At 47.3% G+C, this 27,660-nt stretch overlaps 4 protein-coding genes across 4 annotated transcripts; 3 read left to right on the top strand and 1 right to left on the bottom strand.

Annotated features, from left to right (window-relative positions):
* The first annotated feature begins 1,136 nt into the window (after positions 1-1,136).
* On the top strand, positions 1,137-8,025 carry LOC120959396 (odorant receptor 43a-like). The gene is made up of 6 exons (XM_040382707.2): positions 1,137-1,470; positions 1,530-2,047; positions 2,113-2,212; positions 2,291-2,380; positions 2,451-2,603; positions 2,677-8,025. Exons 1-6 carry the CDS (start codon positions 1,183-1,185, stop codon positions 2,725-2,727), a joined length of 1,200 nt encoding a protein of 399 aa, XP_040238641.2. The 5' UTR covers positions 1,137-1,182; the 3' UTR covers positions 2,728-8,025.
* A 5,204-nt stretch (positions 8,026-13,229) lies between these two features.
* On the top strand, positions 13,230-18,534 carry LOC120957421 (wee1-like protein kinase). The gene is made up of 3 exons (XM_040379624.2): positions 13,230-15,285; positions 15,369-15,514; positions 15,655-18,534. Exons 1-3 carry the CDS (start codon positions 13,631-13,633, stop codon positions 15,813-15,815), a joined length of 1,962 nt encoding a protein of 653 aa, XP_040235558.2. The 5' UTR covers positions 13,230-13,630; the 3' UTR covers positions 15,816-18,534.
* Positions 18,535-18,573: 39 nt separating this feature from the next.
* LOC120957420 (cilia- and flagella-associated protein 251-like) lies at positions 18,574-22,535 on the bottom strand. The gene is made up of 13 exons (XM_040379623.2): positions 22,049-22,535; positions 21,824-21,979; positions 21,471-21,759; positions 20,861-21,409; positions 20,594-20,801; positions 20,396-20,535; positions 20,178-20,329; positions 19,979-20,113; positions 19,666-19,905; positions 19,392-19,600; positions 19,156-19,315; positions 19,017-19,091; positions 18,574-18,949 (listed from the first exon to the last, which is right to left on the bottom strand). The coding sequence occupies exons 1-13, from the start codon at positions 22,124-22,126 to the stop codon at positions 18,578-18,580; spliced, it is 2,763 nt and encodes a 920-aa protein (XP_040235557.2). The 5' UTR covers positions 22,127-22,535; the 3' UTR covers positions 18,574-18,577.
* Positions 22,536-23,392: 857 nt separating this feature from the next.
* LOC120957422 (uncharacterized) lies at positions 23,393-26,565 on the top strand. The gene has a single exon (XM_040379625.2). The coding sequence runs from the start codon at positions 24,052-24,054 to the stop codon at positions 25,882-25,884; it is 1,833 nt and encodes a 610-aa protein (XP_040235559.2). The 5' UTR covers positions 23,393-24,051; the 3' UTR covers positions 25,885-26,565.
* Positions 26,566-27,660: the final 1,095 nt, after the last annotated feature.

Raw genomic sequence — 27,660 nt, forward strand, 5'->3', positions numbered from 1 at the left:
AAAGTGAATTTATAAACTATAAATAACATCACAATTAAGCGCACAAAATCCACACAACTTCCCGGTGCACCGGGAAAGGGCACAAGATGCAGGCATAAAGAGAGCATGAGAAAAGGTTCCCCGTCTCACAGTTGCTCCCTCTCACCATCGTTCCCGTATTCCGGGGCGTTAGTTACACCGATGATAAACGATCTACGGTGGGTCGTAATCGTGAAAATGCCATGAAAAATTGATTTCGATGTAAGGGCCCCGGTCCGGCTCCGGCGTTCCGAATCGGGCCAGTAAAGTGCATTCATGGGTTGCACCACTCAGTGTTCAGCCCTGTCCAACCCTTTCTACAGCGTTGAAGTAATTGTGGAATCCCTTTACGGGAAGGAGTATAAAATTCGCTCCATTCCTTAAAAACGATGCGCCTCCGAGCGATGATGCTTCTAATGCGTAACGCTTCTTGAAAGTTAAATTTGCATTTCGTCCCGCGTTTTGCGATTGCAACCGGATCTCTCGGGGCGAGAGATCGTGATCGATCAAATTTGATGCATAACTAAGTGCTTCATTTAGCGGCGTCGATCGTGATGGTGATGAATCATCTCTTCTTTGGGTGGAAAGAATTTTGGCATTTTACTGCATTCGTACGAGGTCTTGCTTTGTGTGGCTGTGTTGCTCGGACGCTTCAAGCACGACACCATATCCAGTAAGCGCAGTGATGATTCTTTCACAAGCGAAGCGAAACGATTAGTCATAAATGTCAATGTGGATAAAGTTTGCAGACGGTGTAATAAATTAGAAGCTCGTCCAGAGGCCTCAATTATGGAATTGATCGATGTCTATTAATCACTACGTAATTTGATTTTATAGATATATTTATTTTAGACTTATTACATGCGCAGTTTTTGTGATACAGTTTAAAATATTATATCTCCAACGTAAACTGTACATATCCTTGATATTATACCTTTATTATTCAAGGATTTATTCATTGCATACTCTCACAAGGCACAAGAAGCAGCAGGTGTGAGTTCAATCTCATAATTAATTTCCATCTTATCATAAATTCCTTTTCACTAAGGACTTCTTCTGGACTCCTTAACCTTCTGGAGCCTTCACTAAGGACTCCTTAAAACAGCAACGCACTCCTCTTGAACAATCCAGTCCGTCTTAACGTGTCCACCCCTGCACTTCACAATGAAAATCTGGGAAAAGTACCTTGAACGTAAGCGCACACTTTACCACGCCAAGTATCAAACCCCTCAGCAACTGTTCGACGGTGCGTGCGACATAGTGATCAAGTGTTTTGCTGTATGCGGTGGCGAAAGGATGAAACCGGGCTACACACGCCGCAATGCACGGTTGATCTTCCTGGTGACGGATCTCATTCTGTATCTGTTCGTAAACCTCTACTCGATCGCGATCGTTTGGGGATCGCTCATGGATGTTGTGTTTTGCTTTGTTACGCTGGGAATCGCCATTCAGGTGAGTTGATGAAGTTCTACTTTGAACACTCCATAACTCATCACGGCCCCTCTGCACAGGGTCTGGCAAAGATTGAAGCCTTCACCTGTCCGGAGCTGAACGATCTGCATCTGTACAATGTGGCACGGTTCAAAGCGCCCCCTCGCTTCCGGGAAGTGGACGAGGCACTCTTCCACACCGCCACCATGTGTATGGTGTTTATACGCATATTCGCCGTAGCGTTCTCGATCGTCGCCATTGCCATCTACTCGTACGCCATCCTGATGCCTTTGATCGAGCACGAACTATCGCTCGCCTTTGGGTTCTATCTGCCGTTTATTGACTATCGCACGCCTGTCGGATTTGCCATCAACTGGGTGTATCAGTTTGTGCAGGTGCTGGAAGGATGTATTGGGCTGATGGCGTGCGACTCCTGTCTGCTGGTACTGATCATGAATGCTACCGGACAGATGGACGTTATCATTGTCTATCTGAAGCAGCTGACGCTACTGATAGATAATAATCACACTGGACAACATGATGAGGAAATTGCAGATATTATAAAAGAAATTGTGCTCAAGCATTTAGAGCACACCAAGTAAGTGGTTGTTGGGCATTGGGTGCTTTTTTCCAGCTGAAATTTGCAACTCGAAACCCCTCCAGGTACATGACGGACATGGATAAGCTTCTCAAAAAGCAGTTCTTCATCAACTTTGGATGCATGATTTTCGAGCTCGTTGCATCACTAGCGATCGTTGTTAGGGTAATTAATCATTGTTAAGATTTTAAAGTACTTTAAATAACTCTTTAGCTCAACCTTCAACCATCCACTGAATCTCAGGTTCCTTGGTACCCAGGAATGGCGATCTGTCTGATTTGCACCAATCAACTCTTTATCAACTGTGCATTGGGAACATTCCTATCATCGAAGGTAAGAAGTACTTGTTGACTATTTCGTTACATTGTATGTCCTCGTTTTTTGTCTCATCTCACTCTTCCAGAATGAAAAACTGGTGGAGGAGATCTACAACGTAAACTGGTACGGACTGACGACGAAGCACCAGAAGACACTTCAGCAAATATTGCTCACCTCTCAACATCCTGTGGTACTCTCCGACGGGTTCTCGCCTATCGATTTGTTCAACTTTGTGGAGGTAAAATCATTAAATGATGTTTCGTTGTTGGGGTTTTTGTTATATTTTTAACTGTTTTTCCTCGCCTTTTTAGATATACAAGAAGATTTATTCCTATTTAATGGTTTTGCAGAAAGTATCTTAAATACTTGTTATCTGAAATTAAAGCTTCAAACATTGTAATAACTCTAAACCGATTTGTTGCACACAAACATACTGCAAGTCGTTCCAGTTGATCATTTCACAGAAATTCAACTTCGGTAGATGTTACGATCCTAATTTATCAATCCCACCAAACCTAACTCCAAACGATAACGAGCCAACGAGGAACGATCTCTCACACCCACAAAACCGAAACGTCTCAGAAAACATCCAACATGCTCCAGCATTCCCCATGCTCACGAACAGGAAGCACATAAAGCACGGTGCAAAAATCAAACAATCACATGAATCACATGTAACCGCGCCCGTCCTGTGCACTCCACGGCACGCCGGTGAAACGAAACAATACAAACAAAAGTTTAAAGCCCCGAAAGCCGGCCATCACACACAAACCAGAAATCCATCGAAAACGCCCCAAGTAGAACTTTTCGCCTCCTCTACCCCTCGGGGAGGAATAAAATCATAATCTCACTCGATTCCCGACAAACCACCGCACCGTCGTCAACGCCGCCACCAGCCACGATCGCAGCATCGCCCAAAAGGGAACATGGAACGATGGAACAAACGATACGGCACAATCAACAGTTTCACCACGGCCATTCTGCTGCCTGATTATATGCTTAAAGTATTAGTTCATAATAAATTTGACCGAGGCTTGAAATCGGGTCGAATATTGAATCCGCGGTAAAGCAACGGAACAGCGTACAGAGCACAGGAGAAGAATAAAGCGTTGACCCGCAGCGTTGGCCCCTGCAATTAACATGAATGAATGGGAAATCATAATTTCGCGCGAGTTTTGCGCCACGCCACGCGTCACATTTCGCGCTCAGCCCGGAAACCCGTTCCCGTGACCCGATAAAACTCGAAAATAGTTCCCCTATACTCTCTTTTCTACCTTGTGTCATTCCTCTGCGTCTGTATTTCCCTTTTTTTGACGAACATTTTGCCCACCCCTGGAAATAGCATTGGGCCAACGTCAAACGTGAACCGTTTCACGCCGGACGATAAATTAGCCATCTGTTGGAGAGGAGGGGGGGGGGTGGCAACAGCAAACCCGCGGCTCCCAAAAACTCGACCCCGACTAATAATTATCCTATCGCTAAATCAAAAGCTGTTATCGCCGCTGTCCAAACGCGCCCGATGAGCAGTTCAAAATTGGAAAATAATTTATGAATTAGATCGGTCTCGGGCCCGTGCACGCACACAGCAGCAGCAGCAGCTGCAGCAGCTCGAAAGGGTAGCAGTGCAGGCTGCCCAGTGATCGTGACACACACCTTTCTCTCGCTTCCGTTTTATGGCTCATAAAACGGATCCGAACGACCGTGTTATCTGGATGGTTTCATATTAAACCCGGCAATACCGGCACAGTTCACTGTGTTTGTGTGTTGTGGGTTGAGGTTCGTGACTTTAAACATTTTCTGCTTTAAATGCAATTATTAATTTCGGGTTTTAACGATGCATTTAAACGTTCATAGACATTCCTCGTCGATATTTATTAATTTTAATTAATTTTAGCCCCTGAAAGTATGCAATACGCTCAGCAAACTCTTCTTAATACGACAGTAGAGCTACAAACTGTTACAAAACGCACAGCAAAACTTCTGTTGCCCATCTGTGACACATCCCTTCATCCTATTTACACATCAACAGGCTCACACACACTCACACTCTTTCAGGGATCTTTCAGCAAACGAACCCACCATACCGGAACCCACACAGCTTTCACACGAGCGCAATTCTTCTCGGATAATAAATCGGTGTTGCTGCACCGACGGGTGTGAAAGAATGCACCATCCGGCACACAAAAACAAGACATAAAGTCAGCTCGGCTAAAGGAAGAGGTGTTGGGTTCCCTTTCCCTCTACCAAACCAGAGCCGTCTCTGGACACATCCCGGGCACGACCCATTGTTGTTATCGGTGAGAACGACACTCGTGAGAATAATGAAGCAATTTTATGCAACAAACCATGGCGACCATGGCGCAAAGCTTCACAAACCGGCCACTACCGACCAGGCGAAAGAGCTGTTGTGTCCCGCTTTTGTGTGGTCAGATTGGTGTGACACTGGTGTTGATGATGACGTCAAGTGGAATCAACCCATCCAGTTGAGCTGCAGCCTGGTGATGCCGGGTTTGGCCCTTCAGGTTCGGGTGCTTTGTGGTTATCCTTTTCCAAGGGAAGGGGAAATGGTTTTGCTCCGGCCAGATCCCCAGGAAATCGTTAAGGAAAACCGCGACATTGGTACTGCAAATAGGACGAAACAATTTCGGAGTGCAGCGTGTACAAATAAAGCCCCCAAAATAGCTCTCAAGGATGTTGAGGTTTTCGGGTGGCTGTGGTTTGCTGTTCAATTGTTGCTGGGAAATGGTCACAAGATCAAGTTGAATTTACCTCAAATTAAGCGAATTTAAAGCTGAAAAAGTTTGCTGTAATTTAAGCTTTCATATCTGCATCCCCCACCCAAAACTTCTTCCCTCTAATAGCTGCTCTAATTAAATCATCTCAACGCTGACCCAATTCCCTCACGCACCCCGGATTTAGTGATTGGCTTTATGTCTTTTTATTTACTACCGACGAACGCATTGCTTCACCCATCTGAAAAGCTCCCCAAAAATGGTCCCCAAAAGATGGCAACTATCAAACCGCCTCAAAGATACAGCAATGCGTTAACCGAACCGCCGTGTGCACCGAACAGCACACATTGGCGTGGGCCAAACTTTGTCATTTACTTTATTGATTATTTAGTGTCCATAAAACCGGAAGCGCCGGCGACGTTTGGTGCGTCACTTTGATTACTCTTGCGTCGCCCCTTTGTGCAGGCCAGCCCATCCGCACCAGCGCACTGTCCAATGTTAGGGTTAATCGCAGCTCCAAAGACAACTTACCAGGCTCAACTGGCCATGGCGAAGCGGGTGGAGCTTGTTGGAAATCGATCGCGCTGACATTGATGGACAGTTTGGGGCACTCTCTCGCGCGGTCACATACATTGTGTTCATTGCACGCGAAAGTTGGCACACATTTTACGACCCGCTTTACGAAAAGTTGGCCACCACCACCACCACCACCGAAAAGGTGCTGGCCATGGTGTGGAAGTGTTATATGTAACTTTAATTTACTTTACGCGACCGCGTGTGCGTTTCAGATTAGGTGTCGATGCGCCTGTAAAGATAGTAAAAAGTTATCGTGTACGATCGGGGTGGGGTCGTTTTATGATCACCCGGAAAAGTGTTTCCCTTTGGAAAAGGGATGTCTTGTGGGTTTTTTTGGTGTTGCTTTAAGTTGAAACTTTGGACTACAACTTTGCATACATTCAGGGGGTCATGGATTTCTGACAGCGGATAAAGTCATGAAGGTTCAACGACTCTAAAGGATTCAGCTGTCAAACCAAACAATTCTGCCAGCTTTATGATCTTGAATCCTTCCCTGTCGAGGATAATTTGTCGTAAAATTGGAAACACTCATCCCCCACAGACTAATCCCCACGCACGCTGTCAACCAGAAGCCACCGTTGACAGAATGTAAAGATAAATAAAACGATTAAAAGTTACAACTCTGCTCTGGTCGCTCGCTGTAATTCAATATCACAAGCAATTGATCAGCAATTTACGACACCCACTAAACAGCGAAGCGACGGGACTGGATGGACGGAAAAGTGCCACCGGGAACTGCGACTGTTTACGCTCCCGGTGCAACCCATTAACTTCTCTACCACAACTTCATAATTGATGGACCAACCCAACCCCACCCCACCGTCCATCCGTACCAACCACTGCACCATGCGTATTGTGTCGTAAAATGTTGTCCCGGGGATTCTTTGTGCAAACGCAATAGCACAGGAAAGTCCGCGACATCATACATCATGTAACGGAGCGTCTGCATCTGTCTGTGCGCCATGTGTGCATTCTCATTGTGGTTCTGTAAAGATGCTGTAAGTCTGTCGCGTCGCCCACTCCCTGAAGCTTTCAATTTTAATGGTTTGTTTAGTTCAATTTCCAACCTTCCAAAACTGAACCGAAAAAATCGATAATCTCGATCTCGCGCTGTGTGTGCGTCTCCGCGTTCACTCGCTCGCCGTTCGCCTTCTAATATCGGGGCAGCATTAACGACGCCGCCTCTGTAGATACGGTCGTCCATTTTCCGCGCGACCAGGACCAGGTTTTGCCATCGAAATCGGGGGCCGTCAAACGAATTGCTTCTGTCTGGCCGTCTGGCCAGTGTACGTGCGTGCGTGCGTGCATGTGCGTGCTGTCTGTGTCCTTATGCGTCTCGCCGGTAGTACGCCGGTAGTGACGCTGTGATGCGATGATGCGAGTTCGAACAGACATGTGTTCGGCGCGGCAACGATCGAAATCGTTGTAACAGAGCTGTGTGTGCGGTCTCATAAATCGACGAACATGAGCAGGGAATTAAATACGCACACACACACAGACGTCTGTACACCAGCATCCGCTCTGGGGCGTTTTAGCTCACATATTAGTGAAACTTTCACTACTTTATTGTCAATTTCTGTGTGCACTGCAGCAGCAGTACCAGCAGCAGCTTTCCTCTTACATCCTCACAACCAAAGTGCTGATGTCATGGGCTGGATGGGAGGTGGGGTTGGAAAATCTAGCATTGCTTCTAAGAACCGGTTCAGGATATTAACTAACTGCGTTCCCCGAAATGGACATTCCGTAGCAGCACCAGCATCTATTCATTGCGGTAATGCCACACACACACAATAAGATCGTTGGGAACTTGTACAGCTTTCGTACCTCTCGGCGAACGGTTTCGCCTTAAAATTTCCAAGGGATTTTCCCATCAAACACACACTCACACAGACACACTCACAGCTTATCCAGTAACTATTACTACAAAATCCGAGGGATTGGAAAAAAGGGAGGGTTGCGAAACACTATCCTTCCGGTTACATAGCGGGAAAGTGGATCGGTGCCAAAAATCCAACAACTTCAACGAGTGATTGGTGGTGTTGTTTTATTTTCATTCCTTTTAAGGGGGTATGGTTGGAAGGGGATGGCGTGCGAGAAAACCTCACCATTTGCCAGTAACTTACCGGAGGGGATAAGGGATTGGATGGATGGAGAATCCGCCCTTTTATCTAGGCCACTACTGCATTGTCCGGTGCTGCGGAGATACCGGGAAACTTATAATCCTTTTTCCCTTTGGAGCACGCACTATCATTGAAACACAACACCCCGAACAAGCAGTGGCTACAATTAAATAGCAAACTGTTTTGTGCTGAGGATCCCGTTCGTCCGTCCGTCCGTCCGTACGTTCGTTCGTGGGCCTATGACATCGATCTTTGCCATTCTTTCTTTTAGGGATAACCGTTTTTCCAGGAAACCAATCAATCGACGAAAAGTGTGAAGTTGTAGCTGGTGCAGAGGTTTAGCTTTCCCAGAAGTAAATGGCATATCTCCAAGAATTCGTTTATCGTCCTCCTGGAATCGCTATCCAATAATTGAAGGCCCAATTCGATGGAACTAAAAGCTCCACAACACATTGATTGTTGTTTGCCATACACCTGCTCTTGTGTCCTTGGAGCTCACATCCATATCGCTCAGCTATCGATCGGCTTACCAGCTTCCAAGCCAGTCGACTCGACTTTACCTTTAAAATGCTAACTTCCATCCTGGAAACTGCATCCAGAACATCGGTTGCATCGATTTGCTCCTGCTCGAGGCGAATTACTTCTGACTGTCCATAAATAAGTCCATAATTTATCTCCCATCTGGGGATGGCCAAAAGTAAGCTGTATGCTTCACACGGATAACTCTCCTTCCGGTCGATCAGAGGCAGCAGGAAAAGGATGATCGAAGGAAAAGCCCAAAATGCCTCTCTCAATCAGCTGGGCTGGAATGTCTGCAAATGTCTCCAAGGTCTGCTTTGCCGTCAGTCCCAATGGTGCGGTAAAGCGTTCCTTGGAACAAATCCGTCCCGAAGATGGATTTGCTTCGTGTTTAATTAATTATCCGGTTACATCTGTGCAACATCTCCGCCGCTGTGGTACCAACCGAACCCATCGATATACGATTGGGCATGTTAACAAACGACACTTACACAACTCTCGGTCTCCAACTTTCAATCCCTTGCAATCGATTATTGTACACCTGCTGTTAAAATATTCATCCTAAAAGGGTGTCCCGAGTACAACGCAAATAAAGCAAATGGGGCGACAGAGCAAGGAAACAGGCCCATGGACATCCTTTTCTTTTGCCACCGATGTCTTTTTTTCTTTCTTCTGTTTCCTCAACTGACCACGGTCGGGAGCATTGGGTCAACCAAAAGGACAACTCCTTCGCCTTAGCTCGTTGGACGTGCTTTATGCAATTCCTCGCCCCCTTTTTGTCTCTCTCACTCTCTCTCTCACACTCGGAACTCCAGGCTTGTCGCATTTGGAGTGCGCGAACAATTAATCATTTTCCAACCGGCCCTCAGCCCGCAACACTACAAACCCCGGTCCGACATAATTGTGGTGCTCTTGTAATAATGGTAATTTGCGCGAAACATTTATCATTCTTTGCTAAAAGAGGGAGAGGGAGAGAGGACAAAGAAGAAGAGAAGGAAGAAAAAAACACTCCTCGCCCCTCTGCTGGTCGTGGACGCAGAAAGGATGCAAATACAGGACGGACAAGAGAGCAATGAAAATGTGGTCCGTTTCTTTCTTTTTTTGCTTCAACCTCAAAGCCGCTTTATTTTATCCTTCTTCTATTGTAGCTGTGTGTGGGCCCACGTCTTGTGAGGATCGTGAGAAGAGTGTGTAGGCCACTCTGTAGACCACATACACAGCGCCGCTTCGTTTGCAAGTCTCCACACAAACCGTTCCCCAAATCAATCTTTTCATCTCGTTTTTTCCATTTCCACCGCCTAAACGGTCTTTCTCCCTCTCCACTCCCACCAAAGGAAGGTGCCAAAAGCACGCACAACCCAACCACAAATTGTCATCGCCCATTAAGTGTCCCTACAGCAAAACGACGATTATCTTATGGGGTCGATGGTGAGTTATTGGTTTCGCAAAACTGGAATATTCGGAGGCGCAAAGATACATTACAGCTCTCGCCAGCATATCGCACAAAGTACCGAAATGGAATGGATGAACTGTGGTGAGAATTAGGTTGCGTATTTGCTCCTCAGAAGCTCACCAGAAGCCGGTTGTAGGAGGGTTGTAGAAGAAGGCCCAGTTACGCCTGTTTCGCATATGTGTTCCGTGAGCGAGATCAAAATTAATACAGACGGACAGTATTGAATGATGAGCTGAGTCATTCATATGAATGGACTTATCTTTTGCATATTTTTGCCTGCTTTGTGTTTCTTACTCATGGGCTCTAAGCTTGTTAATTTGTAGCTAAATCTATGCCTTCGAAAAAAGGTTAAGTTTGTTTGGTTCCGCTTAAATTTAAATCCGATTTTCAGTTTTTAGCTAAATGACTAAATGAGTCTATTAAACATCAAAGACATTGAGGGCATTTTGAAAAAGGATATAATACATAAAATATATAAAGCCTAGTAATTAAAATCAAAACAACAAGGTATTATAAGAGGAATAGAATAGAGAAGATGAGCAGGTATAATAAATGTAACATTCGTGAGTAACAATACTGAAACAAATGAGAACTCTCCCAATTCTTATTTAATGATCTTTATAGCATTGAGCTAGTTAATTTTGTATATTGTATAATAAAATAAATGTTATAAATAAAGGTATAAATTATCACACTCCTTCTCAATTCCTTCATTGTCCTCGAACACAGTCCCCTACACAACCTCATCACACTCAATACTGCATCAAACGCCGATAGTGCATCCTCCGCAATGTACGACCCCACCGCGCATCCGAATGAACAGAGGGGGGGGGGATGAAACCAGGAGGGAAACCCTGAAGCCACCGGAAAAAAACCCATCGTCCCACCTTTTGCCACCGACTCGTCAAGATCAATATCATCGGAAAGCCAAGCAAACCAGTAGAGTGTAGAGTGCAAAGTAGTTTGCCGTGTTCCAGTTCCAGTTTTCCACAATCTTCAACAGGCACCCCATCTCCTGCAAGTGCCGCTAGCGACATCATCGCACACACACACACACACACACGCCCAAGTTCCACCGCAATGGCATCGACCGGGGCACTGGGGTATGCGCAATTCCAAAAACCCTTACCCGAAAAGAAACAAGCCCCCAAACCGGCGGCCGGCAAGAGACGCGGCTAAAGAGACAATCTTCTTCTAAGACTTCAGCGTGCAAGACCTCTCCCTCCGTGGACGCCCCATGTCAGTCCCGCCCAACGGAGTCTCTCACACACATACAGAGCCTGCCGAGGCAGACGGGCACGATGATAAATAATATACCGCGCTTTTTTGGCAAATAGTCCCAGACGAAAAGAGATAAAATATTATAGAAATAGAACTAATGTGGCGCCGCGGTTCTTGTCTGTTTGTGCGAATACGGAAGGGCGGGGGGGGGAGGTTTATCTGCGTACTACTACTACGATCTGGTGGGTACTACTACTACTACTGCCACACTACCTTACCTTTCGGTACAGAGAGGGTCTCGGGAAGAGGCAATCATTTTTGGAGGTCCAATTCCTCCACTTTGGCGTTCGGCGGCAACTGTTTGTTCGTCCTCGTGGTCTTACGCATGGAGCCGGTTGGATGCGATTGTGTCTTCTTGCCATTTTCCTTCGTTGTATGTCAACGTTCTAACTTATTTGAGAATTGAATTTAAGAACAATGTTATGAAAGATTCAAAGATTTCAAAAGCTACAACAGTAATTAAATCAACATTTCAGTTCGTTTATTATACGCAATCATCTGTAACAAATGCGTACTCCACGCTCCAAGCCATCCGCCAGCTCCTAATACCAGAGATGCAATCATTATTCTAACTATTCCTCCCATCGCTCACCATCACCACCCGCCGTAGGTGGACTTTTCCCTTTCGGGTGCCAATATGCTGCCCACTGCAACGGCCCAACTCCGTCTGGGCGCATACGGCGGCGCCAAGCAACGCCAAGACCACGGGATTTTCCGGCCCGAGCATGACCGCTCGAGGTGGATTTATGGAAAAGTTTTCCCATCCGCCGGGCTCGGATTGCCCGCTGACACCGAATAGTTACGGTGTTCCCTGGCGGAGAGTGCCAGGGAAGATAATCGGGAAACGTGGAAACTTTATGCGCTTTTGATGTGTTGTTTGTCTGCAGACTCCTTGCAACCGTTGATTGCGGTTTTACCTTGAAGGCCACGCTGCTCGCACTGGGCAGCACACATTCCGAAACATGCGCCAGAGAATGTGTGTGTGTGCGTGCTATTGTGATGCGTTTTGGCGGTGGGTTTATTGTTTTGCTCTTGGCACACGCATCTGGTACGAGGATGCGAGATGGAATCTTTAGCTCAAGGTCGTTCCGCTTGGCAAAAATTTGCATATTGGGGTGGATTTTTGGATCTGACAGTTATTCCGATTGTGGGAGGCTTTTTTTATTTCAAAACAAACGTGCAATTCATTTCCCTGCGGATAAATTATTATGTAACTAATCAATTTGTTATTAAAACTTTGTAATTTTGTATTTTAGATTTCGAAGAAGTTGAAAAGCACTACATAAAAAAGTTCAAAAGATATCATATTGCAACGGCCTTTGCTTCGAAGAATTTTTGTTTGAATATTCAAACTCAAACGGCGATCGCATGTGCTTGCTTGAAAAGAAAAAAACTGTAAAATATTTTCTTGCAACCGGAAACCGTTATTCGCTCAATCAGGCGAACTAAGCGAGACGCGGATGGTGATGTGCATTGTAGTGATGGTCATACGAACCGTTGCAGTGTTCAAAATTATTATAAACATTTTTTCTTATAGACCCTTTGATCAAATTAAAATTACTCGAAAAGTCAAAAAAAATTTCTTCATCAAAAATCTCATCGCAATAATCTTGTTTTTATTTTAAATTAAACTTTTCAACAAAACCAACTTTGCAACACAACATTTGTGTATTTTTTAATTTGTATTGTAAATATTCAACAATATCTTTAGTTTTGTTCGATCCGGTTGCAGTTTTATTTGGCCTTGAATTTGACAGCTGTCAAAGTGGCTCAGATTTTCAGCGATTGTTCTAGAATATTATTATATTTTCGATTTCTGTTGAAGAATTATTCTAAACCTTCAGTAAATTATTGAAAGATTTGTCTATGGAATGATGAATTGAATTATACAGAGATCATTGTTATAAAATCAGATATACCAAGGGAATTTAATAATTTTAATGAAATTTTGAATCATAATATAATCGGCCCTCTGATGAATCTCCAAACCAATGTAAATATTATATGAATATTTTATGTTGCTTTTGGTTTGCTTTCAAGAAATCTTTTTTCCAATCCACAAATTTTATTCACCTCACCAACGAACTAAAATTGTTGCTTGGGAACGTGTCGATCCGGAGCGGAGCAGTTCATTCTCGGAACGCATCCATCCGAAGCCGTCGAGCACCGCCCTCTAAACGCATCATTTTTTCCTACCTCGTTCAAACCCGCAAACGGCTTTTTAATGATTGCTTGTACATTGTGTGTTGTTTGTTAATTCATTCCGTTTTTCTGTTGTGAGCGTTACAAAATCTAGCACTTAAGTGCCATTTATCTGTTACGTTGTGTTACGAGTGCAAAGTTAACTGTTGAAGTGAAGAAAACTCAAACGAATTGCGACTGCGTCACCCACCTGCCTGCCAGCTGCTGTGTTTTGGTTGCCCGTTAGGTACGCGTCATCTGTGCTATGTATTGTGCCTGCGGAGGAATTCGCACCCCAGCTACAGTGAATACGTTCTAGTTTAGGCCCGTTTATTTTGCGACGCACGCAGTTTGTGAAAGGTGAACAGTGGCGAACTACGGATCGCAAAGGTCGTCGTAACACATGGAGATTCATACGGAAAGCAGCGGCATCGATTCCTCGCCGGACATGAATTCGAGCGTCGAACTCAACTCATCGCCGCAGCGTTCGTCGACGGTCATGCCACGGAAGCTGACCTTCGGCAACTCGCCGGAACCGATGCACAACTCGGCGTCCGAGCTGCACCAGCAACAGCAGAACAGAAACCAACCATCCCTGTCGCCACCGTACAGGAAGGTGCAGGCCTTGCGGCTGTTCGATACGCCAGCCACTCCGAAAACCATCCTGCAAAAGTCTACCAACACAATGTTCCGCCGGCAAGTGTTTGGCCCGGGCACGACCCTGTTCCCGTCGGCATCGGCCGGCGCAGAGCAAGCGGATCTGCTGGCACAACCAATGGACGGAGGGTTGCCGATTTTCGCAACCGACAAACCGAAACCGGTTCCGCTGCATCGACGATACGACGTGGGACTACCGCCGGCCAACGTAAACCCGTTCACGCCACCGGCCATGTTCATGCGAACGAAGAAGCGTACCCGGCAGGAGGGCCCCGAAAGCGCGAAGGCAACGCTGGGCCACGGCGGCATTGGCACTGGCACTGCTAACACGATCCGCAGTCACAACTTCCCTACCATGTTTCCTAGCAACCGACTCAACAAGTGTCGGCTGCCGTTCAGCGGGCCGCCCACTCCGTTTGCCCTGAAGCAGCCGAACGATTCCACCACCAACCACACGCTCAAGGCGTTCAACATGGTGGAGGACGAGTACGGCGATTTCCGGCAGGCCCCGAAACGGCTCGCCCTGCAGGACTCCAACATCTCCCGGTACGAGAAGGAGTTCATCCAGCTGTCGTTGCTCGGTACGGGCGAGTTCGGGCAGGTGTACCAGTGTCTGAACCGGCTGGACGGCTGTATCTACGCGATCAAGAAGAGCATTCGGCCGGTAGCGGGCAGCTCGTTCGAGAAGACGGCCCTCAACGAGGTGTACGCCCATGCCGTGCTGGGCAAGCACGACAACGTCGTCCGCTACTACTCGGCCTGGGCCGAGAACAACCACATGCTGATCCAGAACGAGTACTGCAACGGTGGCAGTCTGCAGACGGTGCTGCAGGAACGCTGCCTGAAGGAGTCGGAACTGCGCACGCTGCTGCTGCACATTGCCGAGGGGCTCAAGTACATCCACTCGAACGATCTGGTGCACATGGATCTGAAGGCTGGCAACATTTTCCTCTCGAAGACGCCGCTTCGTTCGGGCACGCCGCTGCACGGTGCTGCCTCTACTGCGGTACCGCTGGACTGTCCGGACGATGGGTTCGAGGACGTGTACGATGATCTGGAGAACGAGTTTCTGGTGACGTACAAGATCGGCGATCTGGGGCACGTCACCTCGATCAACGATCCGCAGGTGGAGGAGGGCGACTGTCGCTACCTGCCGAACGAGATACTGCAGGAAGACTACAGCAACCTGGCGAAGGGTGACATCTTTTCGCTGGGCATTACACTGTACGAGGCGGCGGGCGGTGGTCCACTGCCAAAGAATGGGACCGGCTGGCATCAGCTGCGCAGTGGCCAGTTTCCCGACCTGCCCAACATTGGGAAGGATTTTAACGATCTGATCAAGCAGATGATGCACCCGAACCCGGAGAAGCGTCCCTCGTCTACGACAATTTTCAATCATCCGTAAGTTTGCTCGCGTTGCAGGATGGGAGGCTCTTTATCGTTGAAAAAGGGCTAACATAGTATTTTTCTTCTTCAAAAAATAGGGTATTATCACCGATCGATTCCAAAACGAAGGCGCAGCTGTGTTTGGAGCTGAGCATGGAGCGGCAGAAGAACGAGGTCCTGATGAGAAAGCTGAAGGAACAGGCGAAGCTGCTGAAATCAATCGAACAGCAATCTCTCACTCCAGGTAGGGACGCATGAAAACTTATCTTGAACATCAAATTAAATTGATTAAACAACACATTTAGTCTTCGAAATGTTGGTATAAAATATACAGATCGGTTTGCATCCATCCCTAACGTTCTCGCTTCCTTATCGTTGTTTCAGTTGCTGCAACTGTCGCCCGTAAGACGCGTTCCTCTGCGACGTCTCTCGAGACGTGCACCTCCGACCGTAAGCTACGTTCCTACTCGCACAAGAAGCGCACCACCAACCTCATCTCCAAACGAAGGGGAATACGAGACAGCAGCAAGACGAAGGACTACTAGCCAGACTAGCGCCACCAGACCAGCTGCATTGCAAAACGCCTTCAAATTGAATATTACCTAGTTGTGTAACCGTTTGTTTTGTTATCGTGCCTTTCATTCGAACCCGACGGCAGTTGGAAGGCTGTGTGTTCCAGAGTCACCACTCACGTTTACTTGTTAAGTACCACCAGCTTCCTCACCTCCTCCAAAATGCTCAAAATGCTGCTTTAGTAAGTTGTAGCAGATCATCTATCCCAAAGCTATTCGCAGGGCGGGGGCATCATACCTAAAACAGCATAGCAAACCAATGACCAATGTGTGTGTGTGACCAATTTCAATTCATGTGATCGAAACCGTGGCACCAAACCAAAATCAAAGTCATTTAGTGTGGTGAGAGCGCGTGATAGAGGACCGAATATCTGTATCCCATGTACACACACCCATTCCCCTCTTTCCGTCATACATTTCATCCTCCAGTTTCGCATTCCTTTTCACAGTAAAATTTTCTTTTCTTATTTGTTTACATTTGTAGCTTAATTTATTTTTTTCCTTTTTTTTATTTCTTGCTATCTCTTACGAAAAAAAAACACACTCTTTCTTGCTTGCAAAATTTGAACCTTTTCGCTTTTCGTTACATTTAATTCCCATTTCTTTGCTTCTTATTTTGGCATAACTCAATTTGATTTTATCATTTATTTTTCCCCTTACCAATTTAAAAGCTAATGTTTTTTCGGTCTGTATCGGTCGAATGGGGCAATCGTGTTGCCTGCAGAAAGTGGTACAATTTGTCGAACCATTAATGTGTAAATTGTTGACGTTTAGCGTTCTATGAAATTCGGACAGGATCGGTAAAGGATGCGCAGAACACTCGCTAGTGTAAGACCTATTTAGCTAGTGCTAGATAATTGAATTTACATCATTCGTGAAGCTAGGGAATTTGCTTGATTCAGACTGTGAAGAGGAAACAAAATCGTAAAGGGAATGTAACGTGTTCAGTAGGAGAAAATAAATCATACCGAGCAGAGATGGAAACCAAAAGTGATGGAAATGAATCCAAAAGCAAACCGCGTAATCCAAAATGCACGAGCTGTGTGTACGGCGTTGTAAGAACGGTGAAAGTGAACGTGGCAAGTGGCGCGCTGCTTGAACAATGAAAGGAAAAGGATCTAACTGGATCCACTGTTACTAAAATTAACTTGTGATCTCGTTGAGTTACTCAAAGTCAACGACGTGATGAAAATGAATGCGAACGACGAATACAAACAGTGCTGCTGTAGTGCCGTAGCCTTATCAATGCGCAACTAGCGAAACACGCGAACGTGAAGCGGATGCGGTGCGAGAAGATGCGACTAGCGGGCTCCAGGCCGCTCGAAAGAAGCGAAACGAAAGGCTGTAAACTTGCCGTTGTTGTTATTGAAGAAGAAACACAAACAAATACTGCACAACCAATATAAATGGATCCGTGTATCCGATCAGCTGCCCCCCAAACATTGTGCGGCGCAACCTTATTGTGAGTACAGTGTTTAGATATCCTAAGCAAACGAAGTAAGTGATAGATACTACCGCAAGTGTATGTAGACATGTAAGCAAGCTTTATTGTGGAGTAGGGTTGAGGATTACTTTTTCATATATACATCTATATATTTTGATACACATAATATGCACTATCTGAATGAAACTCGGTAGAGTATAAGAGTTTTATGTTTAAAAGAATGATAACAAAACAAACAAGCAAACAAACACATGCAAGTCATAAGAAACTGTCCCCTGTTTCTGAACCAGGTGGACCAAAACAGAGGTGTGAAACAAACGAAGAGCATGAATTTATAAACTAGGAATATTGGAGAAACTGGGAGAAACAAACATCAACAACAAAGCAGCATAATACTACTGTATCAGTTGAGAGGGATTAAATGCCCGCGGTAATGGAGAGAAGTAAAGGTAAATAGTATATGGAAATGAAAAGAATATTTGTGATTTTACTCAGTAAGCTAAATCGGTCAGTGTCTCCGGTTGAGCTGCACGATCCGGTCTTCTTCCCCGGATCGATCCGAGAGCACCAAACATGCATACCTTCTCGCGGCATGTTGAGAGTGTGCGGACATTCGGAGCGGTTCGGGAAACAACAGGGATTTAGATGCTCACCCGAGACTCGGACAAACACAGCCACATTCTCAAAACTAGGAGCTAGGATATAGGGTTAACAAGATTTAGGGGAAAGATGAATAGATTTACACTCTCACGATGCGCAGCGATATATCTATATAGTCACGAATCGGTATAGTAGCTTCATGCAATGTCCTTCCCACAACGATGACGATAGTGTGCAAAGATCACTGTTAACAACCCGACGGGACATTTGCTCGATCGGGCCATATTATGCCATTCCATTCCAAAGCATCATCGTCGTCATCATCCATCCCGTAGAAACAACGCGCAAACAAATGATGATGGTCTCCGTTCCGTGGATTGTGACCCATCTTTCTCAAGTGCCACTAGTTCTTCCTTTCTTTTTGTAGCCGATGGACCTTGACATCGAAATCAAGCGATAAACTTTCATTCGTCAAATCCCTATCTGACTCCGATACTCATCAACAATCTTTCTTCCTAGGAGCTAGGGTATCATAGTGTTAAGCCTTCCTTATTGTTATGTAGGACCATTAAGAGCGAACACAAAACATGTATACAATTGACAATTGACATTGAATAAAGATTAATAAAGATTGAAGCAAAACGAATGCTCCCCGTACGCTGTGTCCTTCTTTGTCCATCCCAAAGATAGTTCAGCAAAGCCTATCGGCAAACTCGTCGATGGCGATATAGTTAGTGCAATCTTCACCAGTGCCACACTCCGGTGCTGGACTACCGTCCTGTTCGTTCGCTTCAAAGGCGGCGGGGAAAAGTATTCTGCAGTACGCCTCGGTTGTTTTCGGCTCCATTGGCTCACCCATACTCGCCAGGAGCGTGATTAACCGTACCAGATCTACTTTACCGGATGATGTAGTGGCGCCAACATAAGTGACGGCTGTTCGAACATCTTCCGAAGTTGGTGGACCACCAGCAGCTGTGCGATGGTTGAGGAAAAGCTTCAACACCTCCTCAAAGGTCAGAAAGTACGTACCGGTAAGCTCCATCTCTTTGCAAAGGTTCTGTTCCTGCATTAACATTCAAAATTATCTCCCTTATTTCAGAGCTTTGGATACAATGCCTACCGACTCTTACCTCGTACTCGGACATATGGAATCCAATGCTACGCAGATAGTTCGGCACATCCTGTACATTCATGGCGTCTCTGAGCTGAGAAAGAAGGTACATGCTAAAACAAAAACAGACAACTCACAAACAACACGAATCGACTTACTGTAAGTTCCGCATCGCCATCGCTATTCTTCGGTGAGATTTGGTTGTAGAAAAACAGGCTCAAAATCTCGCGCACATAGCAACCTCTCTTTCCACCCGGAAGAAGCGTACAAAAAGGATCTAGGCCCGTTCCAGCATGCTTTAAATTATCGTACAGTGGACTAGAACGATGGAAAGTAGGAATGCTTGCTACAGAAACGTACTTCCATGACCAATCCCACGGTTGTGTTGTCGAACCTAGTGTTAATCTTCCACATGCTAACCGCGTGATCGCCTTCCCCGAAAGTGAAGGCACATCGTACCGTCCAAGCAACTTGCAGTCCTTTCAACCGTTTTGGATGTCCTCGAACTGCCAGATATTTGAACGGATTTCCGTCGATCGGAAGGTGATGTACGTAGATGTTATTGTTTGTAATGAACAGGAAGTAGTCTTCGCCAGGAAGTTGCTAGAATTAGAACAACAGTATTAGTCAAATGGTGCACCATACTCTGCATTTGATGCCATCGTTACCCTGAGACAACGTGCTGGCCCATCGTGAAAAGGTGCCAAAAAGGTGTGCAATATCTCGAAGGATCTGCCATGGAACATCTTGAACTTTAGTTGATCATTGGCAACCAGAATCTGACTACCACCGGGTAAAACGAGAAGTGCTGTCGGATAGGCGGACTGTTCGATCCTTCTCCTTTTGACGATGGAAACAGCTTCGAGTTGTAACATCTCATCGGTGTTTATGGTGTACTGTACCATGTACTATATTGACGGGAACGAGGAACCTAATAGAGTTGATGTTGGGTAAAAGAAGCTTCCTACCAGTTCTACATACCCGATCCTCACCGATGGACACAAAATCAGTGGCACTAAGGAACGCCAGATCTACCAGCCTATGAGTAGCGCAGTTTCCCATCACTTGCCAATCGTCCTTTTCGCGATGGAGAAGTGTGATTGTATTGCTTTCATCCTAAAGAGGAAAGGACAGGTGAATGTAAAGTTCAAACAATCCGATGCATATGAGAAACTCTTACCACACAAACCAAATGTTTGCTGTCTAGAGAAAACAACACCAAGCGGATCTTTTCACTGGTAAACTGCAGCGGACTGCTGCCGGCAAGTATCATCAGATTAGGTTCCACCATCCAAAGGAACCCATTTTCAGCACCACCGGCCATAAATGTTCCTGGCAGGAAGTAGAAAAAGAAATAGTTACATTCGTTGCACACACTTCTTCACACTACCTGCTTACCACAGGGAGAATAGGCAAGGGTGGTGATTCTGCCTCGACGGGTCCGCTGGATCGGTACATCGAGCGCTAATCTCATCGATTTCGTTTTTAAATCATACACAACAAACCGTCCATTGCCGTCGCAAGTGCAAAGTTCGGATCTGAGAAATGAAACGGACAGCTTGTGAGGGGTTCTATAATTCCAAGAGATAGCCATACCTTGCCGAATGAACGTCGAAGGCTGTAATGATACTGGGTGACTGTAGAAACAGCTCCTGTATCTTGTTGTACACTATGTCGATGTCGTAGATTTTGCCCGACTTGGTTGCCGACACAAACCCGCGTACAATTACCGGCCGTGCATCAAACGAAACATCCTTCGGTGCGATATCCTCGATGTTCAATACCACCTTCTTTTCGGTTGATTCTTTGAAAAATTGTTAAGCGATTAAGCAGTTACACTTCCAGATACCATTCAGTGGTTACCTTCTTTCGGCGTTTGATCATCTCCTTCGATCGGTTCAGCCGGTTGCTTCCATCGGCGTGTTTCCACCAGCTCAAACGAAAGTGTCCTTATCGGTTCCAGATCTTCCTGCTTAAACCAGTACAATATCTTCATGGAGTTGTCGTAGAAGCGAATCTCCCCATCATCATCTCCGGTAACGATCTTCTCATCACACGATCGCACCACATTGATCGAAGCGTACTTCAGGTGCAGATACTTGAGGAATTCCTTCCGCTGTACGCCTCCTTCCTGTGCGTCGGAAAACTTCCGATCGTTGCTCCACAGCACAGCCATACCTGCCCCCGTCACCGATACTGCCCGATCCGTACGCTCCACAAACACGGTGTCGTTGTAGTCCTGAAAGCCGTGCCGTTTCGGGACTTGGATGGACAGCTTCTGTTCCTTGCAATCCCACGCACCGAACACGACTCCGCTGTCCAGTGTTACGACAAACTGGTTGCGACGTCCACGGTCCGGACAGAAATGGATGGCCTTGATGCGTCCCAAACGAGTGGGAAGCGTGATAGAATCTACAAAACATTACAACAGTTCATTCTTACGGGTTGCTCTGGAGTACATAGCAATTCCTACCATCAGGGAAATCATTTCCAACCGTCCAGGACCATAGCTTCAGCTGACTGCCCTGCTCATTGGGTATTCCACCCCCTGCCAGCAGGTATTTTCCATCGCAGCTCAGTGAAACTGCTCCAATGTCGCCATTTGCTTTGAAAGGCTCAAAAATTGTCCTGATCGCAATTGGATGATGATGACTTTCTCCTCCGCCAGCTTGCCTATCCCACACGTTGATGCAGTAGGAACAGTCGGAACTTACCACAAAGCGCCCGCTTTCGTCACATCCAATCATATTGACAACATTTTTCTACAATTGTACATGGAATTGTAGAACAGATATTCCAAAATGCTCCTCCAGAACACGAACTCACATGCCCAATCACTGGCGTTATCTTCTCTCGTTCCCCGTCATAGCAGTAGAAGAGCAGCGCATTCCCCGATGCCAGCACAAGCTCCTTTCGGTCACGGGACGTACTGACGTTCAGCAGCGACACCCGTGGATTGAATCCAGACACCCAGGTTAGGTGCTGCAAATACACGAGAACATGGGATTGTATCTGTTTTAGGCACTAAATAATGAACTCAAGTGCTCTTACCAACGGATGACATCGATGATGAATATGCTCCTCATGCTGTATCTCTTCCACGGGATTATATTCCACGAGTTCACTCATTTGTATTTAGAGTTCCTGCGGCTTAAATTTTGTTACTCGAAAGAAGGGACTGTGTAAACAGGGACGCTGCTACCCTAGGCCTGGTTGCTATGATGAATGTACGCGACTGTATTAGCCTGTTGGCAAGGTAACATGGTGTGCGTGTGTTGCTGGCTGTAGACGTGGTCCTAGCGAAAAATCGTAAAATAATTCTGCAATTTAAGGACTTTCAACATTTGAATTGAAAATCCGGTTAAGAACATGACATAACGATCAAATTCAAAAACGGCATCCTATCCCACACGATCAACGCGCTGAAACATTTCAAATATTCATTCTCCTTTCTGTTCCGCCTGTACGGTCACGGTCCATCAGCGCGTTCGAACGCTGACCTCTCTCCCTCTCTATCTCTCTCTCTCTTTCTCTTTCTCTCTCTTTCTGTTTCTCTCTATTTCTCTCTCTCTTTCTGCTTAAAAGACGATATTTCCAACCGATTCGGGTAATCAATTTCCGGTCAGTGACTTCCCCGAGCCGCGACATCGAGCGTTTGTCCAGCTGTTTCGCGCGACCCTGAAGAAGTGTAAAACCCTCGCGACGGTGTTTCGTAACGAACGTAACCACCACCACCGGCATACAGCCAGCCCCTACATGTCCGTCACCTTGTACCGTCGTCATCTATGGGGTGGCTGGATTGGCTGGAATGACACTGTCGGGCAAAGGCCTCAGCGGCTCAACACTTCTCTTCAGGCTTGACGATCCTTTTTTTGCTTTTCCCTCTCCTCCGGTAGGTCTGCGTTTTAACATTGGCTGTGCTGAATGCATGATCTCTTTCTCCATCTCGACTGGCAATGACCTGGCCCAAAGGCACATCAACACCCCTGCCAATTAGCATATGTCGCGGATCGGGTGAACGATGGGAGGACCGTACATGTGGAAAGACGCCCCAAACGTTATATAATTTTCGGTTGCTGGACAAACACTAATCGAAATCAATTTGATTCGTGAAGCAAGTCCAGTAATGTGTCTCTACTTTGCATCGATTTGAAGCACTCAATAATTGTTACTAACCGCTGAAGCTGATACCCTTCCTCCCAAGTGGTCTAGCAAAACACTCCCCGGACCATCCGCTCATCCAAGTCGGCCGTACTTGTCATTTGCAATTGGTATTGGCGTCTGGGTTGAAATAGCGCCCGTGCACACCCGATGGAAAAGGTTACGCTAGTCTGCAAAAACAAAAAAAAACCGTTGCACAACGAATTTGTCGCCTCGTGAAAAGCCTCGTCCCTGGCTATGGGAAAAAGCGGGAAAAAGAGAACCGTACCGTACATTAGACGGTCGCGGCTCGAAAAGTTTTCCACTCACCTGGCACAGTAACGTGACGAGCGCGCGCTGACGTAGGCTTGCAGACCAGGCCAGGAAGTTCAAACCCCACCGCCACCAAACGGCACAATGGCAGGTCTGCTTTTCGTAATGTCCCTCGACTGGAGCAGGGGAAGGGGGAGGACTTCCTCTTCGCAACGCCGGAACATGTGCCACTCGGCAAGGAACGTGACACCAGCAAGCAAGCGGACGTCCTCTTTCGCATAGGGGCTGGTAGGTGTAGCGCACAGGTGCCAGTTGGGTGGTGTTTTGTTTTATTTCAATTTTCACCAAGCGAAAAACTTTTTCACCAAACGCGTCAGTAGGGAGGTTCACTTGTGGGATTTCCTGCGGCGGATAATCATTCTCGTTAATGGGGCTGATGATTGCTGGAAATAGGTGAGGCGCAACAGTGCAGCAGGTTTGCAATTCGTTTGACAGTTCGATATTCGCCCCAAAATGCTCCCCAAGTGTCAAGCCTGAACGACGTTCAACGACGTTCAATGATCGAAGATATCCATGAAGTGTGATGGAGCGAACGCCTTCTTGAAGTGAAAAGTCCGTGGAAAAACTCGTCCAGCCGTGCGATGTCTTTCAAAGGACATCGCTGCTCTCTGCCGGGAGTGCTACGGCTGGGTGATTCCGTGACCCATCTACCTCCCATCCTTCCCGGCACCACCTTAGCCGGCCGGCTACTTCGCCACCTGCGCACCCTGCTGCTCATCTCGCCGGATCATCCCGAAACGCGCATCTACTATCGCAGTCGGACGAAAATTGCGGCCGAAAATGAGCGACTCGTGCGCGAACTGCCGCCCTTCATTGTGCACCCGTTCAGCAGCTTCCGCAAGTGCTGGGAGATGGTCATGTACTTCGTACTGACGCTGCATCTCGTCACACTTGCCTTTGCGTTTGCGTTCGCGCCGCACCTTTCGTACGGCGTCCTCAGCGGAATTCAGCTCTTTGACTGCGTGCTGTGTGCGATGTTGGGGATGGAGTTTGCCCTGAAGCTGATCACCGGGTACGTTAGCCAGGGCGAGGTGGTGCTGGAACCGTCCCGAATCGTACGCTATCGAATGCGCTGGTGGAACGTGGTCAACCGGATGTTGCTGTTCGTACCGTACGTACTGCTGCTGGATGAGCTGGTGCGTGCCTTCTACCAGGATGCGGTCACGATCTACCTTTGCCTGGTGATCTACCTGTACCTGCTCTGCGTTTGGCGCTTCCGGTCGATCAACTGGTACTTTGCAATCGTCGCACGGAGCCTGTTTGGGCTTTCGGAAAAGCAGATCCGGCTGCTGGAGCCCATCATGGACACGCTGTACGTGCTGCACTGGACCTCCTGTCTGCTGTACATTGTGCCACTGCTAACCCTGTCCCTGCTGGGGGATAATGGGTTCGAGGCCAACTTCCTGGTCGATGTGCTGTGGAGTCACGATCAGCAGCGCGATGCCTACCACTACCCGATCACGCACCGAAACCGGCTGCCACCGCTCAGCGACCTTAGAGCATACCTCCAGCAGCACCTGCCGAAGATGTCCATCTGTGCCGAGTTCATGGCGGCACGGTTGGACGATGTGGAGCACAACGTGTCCGTCACCTATCGCTATCTGCGTGCGCTGATGATCACGTTCAAGATCAGTGTGCAGGGTGGACACTCCCTGTCCGTCTCCCGGCACTTCCTGCACGAGTGGACCCAGTCGCTGCTCCTGCTCGGTGGCTGGATCTGGTCCACCTACATCCTGCTGCTCCTGATCCGCACCATCATCACGGCGGACGCAAGCGAAACCCAGTACGACGAGATACTGAACGAGATCGATGCCTTCTGCGGGAGGATGCGGCTGAGTGAGTCGCTGCGCCGGAAGATGAGTCGCCACTTTGCCTGCCACTACCGGATGCACTACTTTGACGTGCGGCCCATCCGAATGCAAGCGTCGGACAACTTGCGGCGCACGGTGCTGATGGAGATTGCGTTCGAGCCGTTCCTAACGCGGTCGGACGTGTTCCACGATCTGCCGGCGTACGTGCTGCAGGACATTGCCGATCAGCTGCGGTTCGAGCTGTACCTGGAGAATGATACGATACTGGCGGCGGGCAGTGCGGCTGATACGATGTTCTTTCTGGCGATGGGTACGGCCGCCGTCTACACGCAGGATGGTGTGGAGCTGGGCCATCTGATCGATGGGGCCAACTTTGGTGCCATTGCGCTGTTCCGGACTGATGCACAGCGGACGGTCAGTGTGGTGGCGCTGGAGGTGTGCGAGGTGTATCGGTTGGAGCGGGCCAGCTTTCAGAAGCTGATGAGACCGCACAGCTATCTGCTGGGGCTGGTGGTGAAGCAGGCCGAGAAGCGAATTCAGGACCGGAGCGTCTCGCTGCAAGAGTTTCCCGACGAGCAGTACTACGATACGTTCTTTTATTAGGTGACTGATGGCATCTTCCGGAGTTGGAGCTACAAGTGGTTCACCATCAATATCAATAAATGAGTGTGTTCATTAAGGACCGGCAGCTGGAGCAAGAGGAACAAATCAATTAATATTAATTTTCAGCAAAAAATGGATCCTGCCTCTACTTCAACTTCGCTCCGATCGATAGCCATTATTAATTTATTTAATTCTTTCATCCACTTTTACGCTTCTCTAATCCCAAACCCGCTCAGAAACCCATTTATCCGGGCTGCTAATCTTACGCAACCGATTGGGGCCCTCCCCTCCCCCAGCATTCACACGCTCTCATAAAACTGGACCGAAACCGTACAAGCGAGCACCGGACGCTCCCAGCACATAAGCCAATCGAAGCAGAAAGCGCCCGATCGTATTTCCGCGTTCGGTTCGGCCGCACAACCTGACCAACCGGGGTGCGCCGATGGAAGCCAACGACCGTTGATGGGATGCGTCCTTCGAAACCGGCCGGCGCAGCAACGTTCCGTGTATCCTTGACCGAGGCCGTCACCAGTCAGTGAGCGCGGCTGAGCGCTGAAAGAGGAGGGAATGATGAACCACTGGTCGGAACAAATCGACTCCATTAAGTCATCCTTGCCACATGTTGCCGCTCCGTGTGTGTGTGTGTGTAAGTGCTAATTAACAATTTCATATCGTTTTGACGGGGGGAGGAGCGGGTGAGAAGACGACCAAACGGTTTTCCAAACCTCCACACCAAGCCATGTTTAACGAATTTGTCGTACGCGTACAAAGGTCGTTACGAAAGGGGGGAAAGCGTTTGGTCCCCTTTGTTGGGTGCTGCAACCCAAGGGTGAATAAAAAGTCACGTTTTCCGGCGGTATGTCGAGCGATTATGTAGCGCACAACCAACTCCACCCACCTGCTAGATGAAGGAAACGGAAAAGTGGCGACATTTCTGTTTGCCTTTTTATTTGCCGACTTTCGCCCTCCGAGGTGAGTGTGCTCGGGAGCGGTGTGGCTGAAGTGTGTTCAACGTGATCCGAGAGGAAACTTGCAATCTCTCATGTCCTTGGAAGGTTTCATGCAACCGGTGTGCCCCGGTGTTGGTTGAGTTGGATGGTTGTTTATGCGTTACTTTTCTTGGGCTCATGAGATCATTATCTTCGCTTTTGAAGGTTCCAGAATCATCCTTTTTTATTAAAGCAAAACATGCTAATAGAAAGCTCTCTGTTGCATAATTTCTACTCCCCAGACACTCCCCAGACAAACCCACCCACTCTAATCGATCATATGAGGGAGGAGGCAGGCTTATTTTTATTAGAATGCGCCTGCTGATAGTGGGTACAGGACGACCTTCACCGGACAGATCTGATAACTGTGGAATTTGTGAATGGGCGTTCGTTCGACAGCCTGGCATATCGAGACGGAATTTCAGAGCGGCCACCTCAAGTGGTCGTGTCACTTGATAATGTGCCACAAATAGATGATGCAACATTTGGTATGCGAATCTTGACATTCAAATAACGCACCTGATCGATAAGACGGTTCCAAGACGCGGTACAGTGCTGAAACTACGAAGCGACACCTTTAATTGGGCGTGTTCAAAGAAATCAATACCACCAATGCCTGTGGCCCACATATTCCCATTTCTCGAGCGTGCTAGTAGTGTGTCCACTAACCCATTTGCAATTTTGCTTAACGTTAACGTTATGCCATCGCGTTTCCCCCGTGTTTGCGTTTGCAGCGTGACACACTAACACACCGGTTGCCAAGCAAAAGGTTCAATTTCACTGCACT

The sequence above is a fragment of the Anopheles coluzzii genome, chromosome 3 (genome assembly GCF_943734685.1).
Source record: "Anopheles coluzzii chromosome 3, AcolN3, whole genome shotgun sequence".
In the NCBI taxonomy this organism is placed as follows: Eukaryota; Metazoa; Arthropoda; class Insecta; order Diptera; family Culicidae; genus Anopheles; species Anopheles coluzzii.